This window comes from Ursus maritimus, unplaced genomic scaffold, assembly GCF_017311325.1.
Source record: "Ursus maritimus isolate PB19 unplaced genomic scaffold, ASM1731132v1 scaffold_22, whole genome shotgun sequence".
NCBI classification, from domain to species: domain Eukaryota; kingdom Metazoa; phylum Chordata; class Mammalia; order Carnivora; family Ursidae; genus Ursus; species Ursus maritimus.
The window spans coordinates 15,517,403-15,530,497 of NW_024424675.1; the positions used below are offsets into that span (position 1 = coordinate 15,517,403).

The 13,095-nt window shown below is 42.9% G+C and overlaps 1 protein-coding gene across 1 annotated transcript in view; it reads left to right on the top strand.

The window, feature by feature from the left end:
• HAO1 (hydroxyacid oxidase 1) overlaps positions 1 to 12,693 on the top strand; it is a 53,979-nt gene extending 41,286 nt beyond the window's left edge. The window contains exons 5-8 of the mRNA XM_008703337.1: positions 3,616 to 3,707; positions 9,825 to 9,983; positions 10,095 to 10,164; positions 11,918 to 12,693. Coding sequence (XP_008701559.1) covers positions 3,616 to 3,707; positions 9,825 to 9,983; positions 10,095 to 10,164; positions 11,918 to 11,988 — 392 coding nt within the window. The 3' untranslated portion in view covers positions 11,989 to 12,693. The remainder of the gene's footprint in view (positions 1 to 3,615; positions 3,708 to 9,824; positions 9,984 to 10,094; positions 10,165 to 11,917) is intronic.
• The last annotated feature ends 402 nt before the right edge of the window (positions 12,694 to 13,095 follow it).

Consider the following 13,095-nt stretch of genomic DNA (forward strand, 5'->3'; position numbering starts at 1 on the left):
TTTTCGTTCTCATTGGTCTCCATAAATGGTTTAAATTGATTTTTGATTTCCTGGTTTATCGAGTCATCCCTGAGCAGGATGGTTCTTAGTCTCCAAGTGTTTGAGTTTCTTCCAAATTTTTCCTTGTGGTTGAGTTCCAATTTCAGAGCGTTGTGGTCTGAGAATATGCAGGGAATAATTTCAGTCTTTTGGTATCAGTTGAGACCTGTTTTGTGTCCCAGAACATGGTCTATTCTTGAGAATGTTCCATGGGCATTAGAATAGAATGAGCATTCTTTGGTTCTGGGGTGTAGTGTTCTATATATATCTATGAGGTCCAACTCGTCGAGTATGGCATTCAAAGCTCTTGTTTCTATGTTGGTTTTCTGCTCCCGTGCTCTGACTATTGCTGATAGTGGAGTGTTGAGGTCCCCTACTATTAACATATTTTTATCTACATGTCTCTTTATTCTGGTTAAGAGTTGGCTTGTGTATCTTGCTGCTCCCCCGGTGGGGGCATATATATTTATAATTGTCATATCCACTTGTTGGATACATCCTTTAAGAATAATATAGTGCCCTTCTGTGTCCCTAACTATAGTCTTTAGTTTAAAATCCAATCTGTCTGATATGAAAATTGCTACCCCAGCTTTCTTTTGAGGTCCGTGCGCCCTTGTTTTATAGGGATCTTAGGGATGTGGGCTTCTTGATTTTTCAGCCTGCCTTCTGTGTTCTGGGGGAGGGGCCTGCCGCGCCGATACTCAGGCAACCCTGTTTGGGTAGAGTCTCCGCGTCCCCTGGGAGGGGGGATGGGGATGGGCACGCTGTGAGCCGGTATTTCCAGGCTTTTGTTCTCTTGTGGCTTTCCCTGGCGGTTTGTTGTGCCTCTTCTGAGAGTCAGAGCAGCAGAGGCCGAATTGTCACAGAACAGAGGGATTGCGGCCCGTTCTCCACTGATGTTCTGGCCACTTTAACTCTGTTACTGTTGGTGCTGCTCAACCCTGCAGCGTCCCGGGATGTGCGCCCCACACCTGGCGTCCCTGCCCTCACTTCCAGGGCCGGCGCATCTCTGTCCTTTGTGTTTCTAACACCGCCAGCCGCCCCGCGCGCTCCCGGATCTCCCGGTCTCAGTCTGGATCCAGTGAGCGCACCGGGATTCCGGTGTTCCGCGAGATGCCTGGTGGCGCGATCCCAGCTCATGGTCTCAGTCTGCTGTTTTGCGGGTGCCGTCCGCGAGTCCGCCCGCTCCCCCGTGCAAGTGGCTACTGCTTCCCGGCGCCCAAATGCGGCAGCTCCCTCCCCCTTCCGTTTATCTTCCGATATCTGTGCGCGGTTTCATGGCTCCCCGCTTTGTACCTCAATACTCAGCGCTGGAGATGTTCATTTGTAGAGATCCAGGTGCGTCTTCCTGCGTCTCAGGCTGGTTCCGTGGATGTTCAGGCTGGTCTGGTACCTATCCAGCTCGACTCGGGGGACCGGCTGAAAAAGGGGTCCCCTACTCCTCCGCCATCTTAACTCCTCCCGAGATCCGAACATGGGCTTTTTGAAAGGGAATAGGACTCTGAGAACAGACTAAGATTTTTTTTTTTTTTTTCCAGCAGGCAAGTCCCTTGAGGGGAGGGGAAGCAGTTCAGGGGGCAGGAAAGAGAAGATCCTTGAGGTGGCACTCACAACAACACCCAAAGGACCTCTGCACCCTCACTCCTGGGCCCAGAGCCTCCTTAGGCTTTCTGTGTGAGGAGTATGGAGCTAGATTTTATATTTAATATGAAATAAATGCAGAATATCGATCAGATATTGAGTATATAGCAAAATGCATAACATGGCACAGGCTTAGAGGAAAACAGATAACATGCAAGGCAATTAGGTGGGAAGCACTGGCAATTCATGTAGCAAAACACCTTTCATACTCTTTCATTGGATTTTATGATTCCTCAAGCATTCCTTAAAGGTGAATCCTAACAAGACCAATATCACAACGGACATGATGTCTAGGTCAGCACTGGCTGCCTCACAAAATGCCATAGACTGTGGGCCTTTCACAGCAAACATTTGTTTTCTCATAGCACTGGAGGCTGGAAGTCTGAGATTAGGGTTCCAGCCTGGTCAGTTTCTGGTGTGAGCTCTTCCCTTAGGTTGTGGAGGCCACCTTTTCCCTTTGTCCTTACATGACCTGTTCTTTGTGTGAGCAAGGCTTGGCGGAGGGGGCCAGCAAGCTCCCCGATGTTTTCTTATAAGGGCACCAATACCCTCAAAAAAGCCCCACTATCATGACCTCATCAAATCCTACTGACTTTCCAAAGGCACCATCTCAGGATACTATCACATTGGAGGTGAGGGTTTCAACATATGAACTTTGGGGAGGGGGGGTCACAAACATTCAGTCCGTAAAACATGAGTTTAACATTTTCATCTACTTATAATGTTAGAAGAAAAAGAATAACTAGCATCCTTTTTAAAAATGTGAATATTTAAAACCAGCATTCAATAAAACATAGCTTGGAAAAATGATGTTTTAACATAAAACTTTAAAATAGTTAGAATTACAGATTCCTTTATGAGTCCTTTTAAAATTATTCTTTGTTAGATCTGCCCTTGATTTCCATTGCTGAATTTATGAATGTATACAATGTTCTGTATCCTTCTGGTTACATCTCCTAAATCTGATTTTCACCACAACCTTAGACCAAGTATTTTTGAGTGTTAAATTTGAGAACCAGTGTTACTTTCCTGATTCTGTTAGCTAATGGTTTGTTATTGGGAGCATGCAGAAAATAAGAGTTTAAAATATAAAATATAAAAAATGAGTTGGAAATTTATTTGAGAGAATGTTAATCTATTTCATTTTTTATTTATTTTTTAAAGATTTTACTTATTTGAGAGAAAGAAAGAGAGAGAACACAGAGGAAGTGGGGGAAGAAGAGTCCCCACTGAGCAGGGAGCCCTGACATGGGGCTCGATCTCAGGACCCTGAGATCCTGACCCGAGCCGAAGGCAGACACAACCAAATGAGCCACCCAGGCGTCCCTAATCTATTTTAAAACCATATTTTCAGAAGTCAATATATTTTGAAGCATGATTAGAGACATAGCCTATAAGTTTAATTTTTGTATATTTTTATATACTTCAATGGGCAAAGTACATTTAATTATAGAACAATATAACTTAAGATAATTATTGAAGACATAACTTTGTATTAAAGAATGGTTTTGGAATAGACTTGTTCCCTCCATGTTACGCTCCAGGTGTTTGCCACTTATGTATTCTTTTATGCTATCCAACTTGCAGAGGAATAATTCTGCTAAAGGCTAAATGGTATGATCTTGTTAATAATTATAAAAACACTTAACAGGAGTACTCCCTTGTGAGAACAAATACATTTTAACTGCATATCAATTTGCTGTCTACTGAAAATTTTATGTCATGATTCAATTGTTAAAAGTGCTAACATTTTGGCCAAGGAAACTGTCGCTACTATTCTAGACCTTAACCGTTGGTGTATTTCTATGCGAAAGGTTCTGAGCAAGGTGTAGATGTGCGAGGTTAGGCTCCCTTTTACTGGGATCTTTCACCTTCTAAACCCAAGCCTTCTGTTAAGTTGCCTTTTTCATACAATGGCTGTCTTGCTCTTTCCAGGTGATGATGCCCGGGAAGCAGTTAAGCATGGCTTGAATGGGATCTTGGTGTCGAATCACGGGGCACGACAACTTGATGGGGTGCCAGCCACTGTGAGTTTCAGCAAATGCTGCGATTTCCCTTTGGAGTTCTCATTTCCATCACAGTTTGACTGTCTCTGTGTCTGGCTCTTTTCTGTGTCTTTTGTGGGTGAGAACATTCACGGTAAAGTGTGTGCAAATAGATGAGATCTTGGCTTTTAAATTTCGTGGCATTTATCTGCTTGCATTAGATCATTCATTCATCCAATACATTTATTTGTAAACTTTATAAAATTCACTGTGAAATAATAAGTCCTTTGTGGGCAGGGGTTATTCTTGTTTTCATAGGTACATGGAAAGGTATAATGTAAATTAGAGTATGAAAGAAATGATTACGTCATGAGAATCCGAGAAGAGGAGCTAACAGACAGCTGTAATTATAAAGGGCTTGGGTGAAGTTTGAGATCATTGGTACAAGAAGTCAGGAGGAGGGGAAGACTGAAATTTCTTGTGGATGTGGGGATTGAGAAGCAGCAGAGAGAGGGTCGGTGGGGGGGGGGAAAGGAATAGTATCGTCTGGGGAACTTTAAAGAATCCTGATTCACAAGCTGCACAATAGATCAATTCATCAGAATATCTGGGGGCGGAGGGGGGGCAGAGGCACCAGTATTTTTTAAAGCTACCCATGAGATTCCAATGTGCATCTATGGTTTTTCAGACACTGTACACACTGTACCAGGCAAATCAGAATCCAGAGTCTAGATACAAAGGTAAGCCAAACTGGCTTGAAAGCTGTGGGACTGGATTAAAACTGTGAAGGAGAGCAATTAGCCCCAAGAGGGTTATCAGATGTTATCAGAGTCATTCAGTCATAGTTATTATACGGATGGCTTTAATTGGGATGACCAATGAATTTATTCATACAACTATTTGTACAGTGTTTGTACGGTAGGACAAATAGTTTTGTCAAGTAGTAGTGGATTACTCTTTCATTGAACTAGCAGGTTGATTTAGATAAATCCAAAGACCAGTTGTGTGGGCCTTAGGACAGACTAAATGACTGCCGGGGAATATCGGATGGCCTGTATCTGTACTCACAGTTTTTCCTAAAGCACTAAAGGTAGGAATGAACCTCATGTAGGATCACAGTCCAGAATCAAATCACAAAACTGGGCGTTTTCAGTCCTTTCCAATTCAGGTTTACTTATTAGAGACCCGTCTTCTTCGGTGATGTTAAATGTCGCCGGCAGGTAAAGAGAGGTGGAGAATGGGGGCGCCTGGGTGGCACAGCAGTTAAGCGTCTGCCTTCAGCTCAGGGCGTGATCCCAGCGTTATGGGATCGAGCCCCACATCAGGCTCCTCCGCTATGAGCCTGCTTCTTCCTCTCCCACTCCCCCTGCTTGTGTTCCCTCTCTCGCTGGCTGTCTCTCTCTCTGTCGAATAAATAAATAAAATCTTAAAAAAAAAAAAAAGAGAGGTGGAGAATGAAGACCTCCTCTGGGCAGAGAGGAGAAGTTGGTCACAGCTCGAGGCTCTTTTGCAGATTTATGCATCTCTTGTGTCTGAAGACATAGACTTAGTGTGTCGGCCAAATTAAGTTTGTTTTCTAAAAATAAAATCTAAATCTACTGAAATCAAATCTAACTAGATTTTAAGGGGAAAATATCTAAATGGTGTGATTTATTTCCCTCTGGCTGAGGGGATATGGAAACTTATCTAAAAGGGCTTTTTGAGCTGTGGTCTCGGAGACTGTTTTAAAAAAAACAATGACACTCCCCTTTGCAAGCTGTGGGAAGAGAGGAGACGCTTGCTTGGGTTTTGCCTCATACTCTAGAGCACGTTTGAGGCCCCCGATGGTGAGAGAAATGGGAGATTAGATTCGGTTTACGGTGAAGATATTTTTCCCTCAGTGTGTAGGTTTTGAGATGAGCAAACAGTTACAAATTAAGCTCATGTCGATGTCCTTACACTCAAGGTCATAATGTGGCCAAGATTGCTCTTAAAGAGGGTTGCCTGGCTGGCTCAGTGGGTAGACCGTGGGATTCTTGAGTTGGGATTGTGAATTCAAGCCCACGTTGGGTGTAGAGCTTACTTGGGGGGGAAAAAAAGATTGCTCTTGAAGTAATTAGGGAACAAAATGACGGTGTCAAATTCATTTTCAAAATCCACAGTTCTGAAATGTCTCAAACTGGGGTCTAAAAACAGACTCTCTGGAGTCTTTGAACCCTAGAAGTATTTTTGTTTTAATGGTTTTCATTTTGTTTTGATGCTAACTGGACCCATATACTTTGAACTTAAAAATATGGCATTTTTTCTAGTGAAAACGTTCAACTATAAAAATTTTCATAAAGTAATATTTGGGTTGTTCAGTCAGTGGTTTCCAAAATTGAGTCCCTGGGCATGTTCTATGAGATCTGAAGAGATTTTATGTTTCCTTTTATTTTTATTATTTTTATTTATTATTATTATTTTTTTTTTTATTTTTATTTTTTAGAGAGAGAGAGAGTGACTGGGGGTGGTGTGGGAAGCAGAGGGCAAGGGAGAGAGACAATCTTAAGCAGGCTCCATGCCCAGTGTGGAACCCAATGTGGGGCTCGATCTCATGACCCCAAGATCATGACCTGAGCCAAAATCTAGAATCAGACACCCAACCCACTGAGTTACCCAGGTGCCCCTATTTTTCCTTTAAAAGGGATCCATGCAATTCTATCTTTGACAAAAACTTGATGTATCAGTTAGCTTTTGCTGGGTAACAAACCACTCTGAAAGTTACTGGCCAAAATTCAATAGCTATTAGTCATGTCATAATTTTGTGAGTTGCAATTTGGGCTGAGATCCACTAGAAAGTTTTTCTGGTCTTGGCTGGGCTCACTCATATGCATGTGGTCAGCTGCTGGGGTGAATAGGATAGGCTAGTGTGGGGTGACTTCAGCAGGGACAGTTCTGTGTTGTCTCACATCTAGCATGTTAGGTAGGCTGGTTCTCATGAGATGGTAGGTTTCCTAGAAGGTACGTGCAAATGTACAAGGCCTTTTGAGATTGTAGCTTCTCTCTGCTCTGTTTTCTCTACATTCTAGTGGTGAAAGCAGGTCCCAAGGGTAGTTTAGATGCAAAGGATGGGGAAATAGACTCTTCTAGCCTCATTTCTCTCCTCTCTGGGAGGAGCAGAAATATCATGTTGCAGGGAAATGAAGATAAGGAGGGAAATAATTGTAGCCATTCTTGCAATTGCAAACAATCAGTCAAGCCTACAGGAACCAGTGATTTTCTAAGGGTGCTTAGTAGGAACCCCATCCAGGGCTGCCTGGTAAAGTATGATTGGTGGGGTGGGGTAGAGAGTCAGGGCAGATTTCTGGACAGTAACCTGAACTCTGACTCTTCTTGCTTTTAACTAAAGCAGCTCTGGCTTTATCTGCTTTTGTCTAGTTCAGTTGCTTTGGTTTGAAAACTTTTTTTTTTTTTTTTTTTTTTTTTTGAGAAAGAGAGAGAGAGAGAGTTGGTTGGGAGGGGGCAGAGGAAGACGGAGAGAGAGAATCTTAGGCAGACACAGGGCACAATCCACAATCTCACAACCCTGACATCAGGGCCTGAGTCGAAACCAAAATTCAGACACTTAACTGACTGAGCCATCCAGGCACCTCGCTTTGGTTTGAGACTTTAAAGTGTTCCATGCCCAAAACATGAGCAATAGAGAGTATACCAATGGATGTTATGGGAAGATAGAAAGGTGGGCCCTCCCTGTGAGTAGTTTTGTGGGACAGGGAACATCCTGGAAGAGTGTGACTTGAGCAGGAATGGGAATAATCTCTTTGTGAGTCACAACCCTGTGGGATTCTTGCTGGCTCCCTTAGACCGTCTGGCATTGTGGCTTGAATATACAGGGTCCTCAATAAAGTGTTTGCTAAGTCAGTGAATAGATGGATGAGTTAGCCAGTACATCGGGATCTTAGTGTATTTTCCTGCAGATTAACCCCACCGGAGGTGAGCCCACCATTCGTTGTCTGAAGAATCACGAAGGAAAGAAAAGCCAAAATGAATGGTCTCTCCGACGTGTAGCAAGCTGGAAAGAGGAAACATAACAGTCGTAAAATAGTGGATTTGTCTAGTGTATTTATTTATTTAATCTCCTCTGATCAGAATTATTCTCTGAAATATACACCCATTAAAACTGCAGCTACCGAAAGAAAAAGGGGGAAGATAGAAACGTTCGGCAATGGATAGAACATCCTTGTCCACAAACACACAAAACACCAATCTGGGTTCCGTTATATAGCCCAGAATTCACGTTTTAAGTATCCCTGTTAGTTTCCTTTTAGGCCAGGTTGGGCGTTGGAAATAACGTAAACAGACTTGATTTGCGTGACTTTGAAAATGTGTATTGAACCCAGGCTAGCTAATATTTTTCTTTGGTTTTGGTTTCAAATGGGGAAATACGCTTAATTATAGCTTGCATCATCTCTTGGAAATTGTAGCATTTATATGTTGATGTAACTTGCCTGACTGTAAAAGGAGGACTATGTTTAGGTAAAGGGACATATGTAAATGGATCCAAAGCATGTTTGGCAAGGCAGAAAAGCCAAAAGGAAAAGGGGAAAATCACATTACCCGCCAAACACTTACGGGCTGCGCGCCAAAAGTTGCCTTCACTTCCTCCAAATCCGTAGCCGGGTTTGGTCTTCAGCCTTTTACATAAAACTCTCTTTAAGTTGAGCCTCTACAATTTGGGGGGAGAAGTGGGAAAGCCTTTGAGTGATTTCAACAGAATTAATGTCTAGAAAAACCACACTCGGATGCATGGTCGCTTCTTCAGCAGGCATCTTACATGGGAATCAGACTTAATTTTATACTCAAATATTTGGGAATGAATGTGGGTAATTTCTACAGATTTTGACTTACAGGCCACCTTGAGAATTGCTTCCATTCACAAGTGCAAAGATTTACGTAAAATAGACAACTGTGTCAGCTATTAGTTATTAACTCTGTTGGCTATTAGCCAACTCTACTAGCGATTGCCACATGATGTTACGAAACAACAGATTCCAAAGTCAGTGATTTAAATCAACAGTCGTTTATTCCCGTGAAACTTTGTGTCAACTGGCCGGGGCGAGGGAGGGGCAGTCTGCTGATCTGGACTTGGTACTGGTTAGGTGGCTGTGCTCCAAGTTTCGTGTCCAGCTGGGCTTAGCTGGGCTAACTCTGCTTCCTGAATTCCTGAGTATTTACTCTGGGGGCCCAGCTAAAGGGAAAGTAGTGCCCAGGGGGTGGTCCTCTCATGGTAAGTGGCACAGGTGCCAGAGAAAGTTGACATGCATGAGGTCCTTTAAGGTCTATGCCCAGAAATGGCACTCTGCCATCTCTGCTCACATGCTATTGGCCAAAGTAAGTGGCAAGGCCAAGGCCAATGTCAAGGAGCAGGCCAGTGCCCTTTAGCAGGAAATACTGCAAAGTTACCTTGGAAAAAGGAGGGGTTTCAGAGTGGTGTGAAGGATCAGGAACCATATTGCAATCCACCAGATCAATCTCTATGAATCTTTTGTATTCTCTGCTGCTGATACAAGCCCATCATCAATTGTCAATCAAGATGAGGACCTTTAAGGTACCTGTGGTCATACTACTTTTAAAGCAAGAAAAATATTTTCATAGAGAGTTCTCTAATATATGGCTGGATACAAAAGATCTTGGTTGGGGAAATCAGGTTTTTCATTGCTAGCCCTGCTTGCATTTTTATACACCACTTCCACTATCCATTAAGTATTAATTTTAACTAATTTTAACTAATTATAATTGATCAATTGATTTTTCAAGGGTAAATAATGCACAAAATAATTTATATGAGCAAGATACTTCTATGCATTTTATAAAGCATAGCTCTAAAAGGTCATTACGTGTACTAAAATTTTGTTTATGTTTTTAAAAATCATGATCTTTGAATTTGAACATCAGGAACGGAAAAAAAAAGTCTTGAACTTCGAAATAAAAATAAGCCACTCAGCTCCAAATTTAGTTGGTGTTTTAGGTACTGACATTTGCACCCTTTTTCTTCCAGGAGGGAATAATTGTACAGTTGATTCCAAACCTGCTTAACTTCTTTCAGGCTAAACCCTCGTCAGATGGTCAATGGCCATGGGGGTTGAGCTGGGTACACTTCAACATGCGTGACATCACATGATTGACCTCTCCTCCCTGCAGATTGATGCTCTGCCGGAAATCGTGGAGGCCGTGGAAGGGAAGGTGGAAGTCTTCCTGGACGGCGGTGTTCGGAAAGGCACTGATGTTCTGAAAGCTCTAGCCCTGGGAGCCAAGGCTGTGTTTGTGGGGAGACCGATCATCTGGGGCTTGGCTTCCCAGGTAATTGGAGGACAATGAAGTAAACATATAAAACAGAACAACAGTGAGATAAATGCATGAATCGAGTCAGACAGACTTACCCCAAAGATTTGTTATCTTTTACTTGCTTAGGGAGAGAAAGGTGTTCAAGATGTCCTCGAGATATTAAAGGAAGAATTCCGACTGGCCATGGCTCTGAGTGGTAAGACTTGCCATTCTCCTTCCCACCTTTCTTCTCTTCTTGTGGGCGTTTTGGTGGAGAGCAGTAGATTTGAGGGGGAAGAAGATGGAGTCATTTGGGTTGTAATGACATTTGAAGTTGGCTTCGTGTTTACACCTCTAAGACAGAGCACTCTCTGACCCGAGGGAGGCCACAGCCAGGAACAGGCACTTTGCCTCTATCTTTGACAATCTCATCAGGGCTGTTTGGGCGAGTGTGAGTACCTGAAGGGCGAACGCTATCCTCTACTGCTTCTCATCTCATAACACGCGAACAAGAAAATCTAACTGGCTAGTCAACACCTCCACTGGGGGGTCCAGGTGAAACTGCTAAATTTTCCTATTGAAACTGCTGCACCAGCAGACCCTCTAGCCTCAGTTCATGTTAGTACTGTTGTTTCAAAAATCCTGAGTCACTTTTGACTCCTCATTTCCCTCACACCCTCACCTTGACAGGAGCTCTATCTGCAAAACGCGATCAGAACCTGACCTCACTTCCTACTGCAATGGTTTCTCTGTGCTTCTTCCTAATCAGAGGCTCTCTCCCCTTGGGCATGGCCGATTTGTCTGTCCACCTTGCCTCCCTCTCCTCCCAGCCTGTTCTGATCACAGCAGTCAGAATGAGCTGTTCAAACATGAATTCACATCACGCCACTGTTCTGATAAGAACCCTCCAATGGCTCTTGGTTTGTTTACTCAGCGTAAATGCCCAAGTCCTTACAATGGTCTATAAGCCCTTTATGTGGCTTGACCTCTGTCACCTCTCTGACCTCAACTCCTACTACTGTCACCCCTGCTTATTCTGCCCAGGCCACATTTACCCCCTGCTGCTCCCTGTCTACATCAGACATGTTTCAGCCCGAAGGCTTTTGCACTGGCTATCCTATCTGCCTGGATGCTCTCCCCCCACATGTCTGCATGGCCACTGTCCTCCAAGTCTTCACTGAAAATGTATTTTCTCAAAGGGTGCCATCCTGACCACCCTATTTAAAATGGCAATCCATCCCCCGCCCACCCATTCAGCTGCCAGTTTTCTCTCCCTGAGACTATTTCATTATTCTCCCATAGCACCCATCACCGATACGTCATCTATCAGATGATCTTCTTCCTAAATATTCTCTTTTCCTCTGGAGAATATAAAAAGCATGAGGCCGGGATCTTTGTCTGTTGTCCTCAATGCAGTATTTTCAGTGTTTAGAGTAGCACCCAGCACACAAACAGTATTTGCTGGAGAAATGAGTAAAATATAAGCGCCATTATTACTAGCGACTGCTTTGACTTTGACTTAGAATGGACCTCTCGATGCAAAGAATGCCTTTGAGTCAATTATCTACTTCTGAAGGTAATGAGGGTTTCCTTTTCTGTGATCCATATCTGCTACCGCACTGAGTCTGTGCAGACACAGCCTCAGGGAGAGAAGAATGCCATTCTGTGAATCCTCACTATGCATTTTAATTTGCTACAGACATATCCTAAAAGAGAGCTTTCAGCCGCTGACTCTCTATTAAATGTGGCAGAAAGAATATACTCTTTGTGTTAATAAAAATATGTGCCAGTCATTTTGTGTTAAGGACTGTTTAGGTAATAAAAGTGGTCTCATGCCACATAAGATTTGGCAAGCCTGCCTGGAATCATAAACCTTACATTTGTCAAGTTTTACATTCCTTGGGAAAACGATTACCTGCCTGATTATTATTGCATTCATTTCATATTAAATGTATGCATTATTTTTTCAGGATGCCAGAATGTGAAAGTCATCGACAAGACATTGGTGAGGAAAAATCCTTCGGCCGTTTCCAAGATCTGACAGTGCACAATATTTTCCCATCTGTATTATTTTTTTTTCGGCATGTATTACTTGACAAAGAGACACTGTGCTGAGAGTGACCACAGTCTGCAATCCCCCACTTCAACACAAAGGGTGTCGTTCTTCTCCAACAAAATAGCAATTCCTTTGAGCTCATTGCTTTTGACTTTTCAATGGGTGTCCTAGGAACCTTTTAGAAAGAAATGGACTTGCATCCTGGAAATATATTAACTGTTAAAAAGAAAACATTGAAAATGTGTTTAGACAACGTCATCCCCTGGCAGGCTAAGGTGCTGAAAAACAAAAGATAGCCTTTGGTAAAATGGGAGGTAACTACCCGTGAGGTAAAAAGATAATGATCTCACTGTTTATTAACCTGCATTGTGTTTAGGTATCCTTAAAGCAGCGTTCCTAAATCGTAAGCTCAGGTTCAAAAGGTTGGACTTGCCTAGATTCTTGCCTAGATCTAAATTCCCAACGCTGAGGAGTCAGCTCTTGATAGAATTAGGATGAGTTGGTGGTAACTGGTGACTTTCTAGATACTTTTTAACACCCTGATTTATGCTACTTCTTTGAATGTAGCTTTTTGTTCCCATCTTCAGTGTCTGCGTCTATCTGAATATTTTACGATACTTGTATTACTTCTTAATCAGAAACAAATAAAGCATCTTTGAAAAGAATATATCTGGTCCATTTGTAACAATATGAAATTCAACCATTTTAATCTCTGAACCCTAGTCACTGCCCCGTTGCTCATTAATTCTCCTATGCTTTCTAGCTCTTCTTTATTCTTTTGCGTTTTTTTCCACTTACGGTCATATGGCCAGCTATGATCTGTGATTTGTGAGGATCGTGCCAAATGAAAGTGTGGGCCCCTTGTTCAAAAAGTAGGAAAAAGGCCTTTCCTTCCCTCCACAGTTTTTCTCTTAACCTGTCAGGGTATCTTTTGTTTGCTATTTAATGTCACGTTTCCTGGAGCATGAGGATACTCACGCGGCAAGCGTAGACCCTCAGAAGGGTTTGACCACGGCCCTGTGATAAGCCCTGACTCTTCTGCGCCTGCGCCCGGGACCCTGCCAGGAGTGGACAGCGCCACCTGCAGGTGGG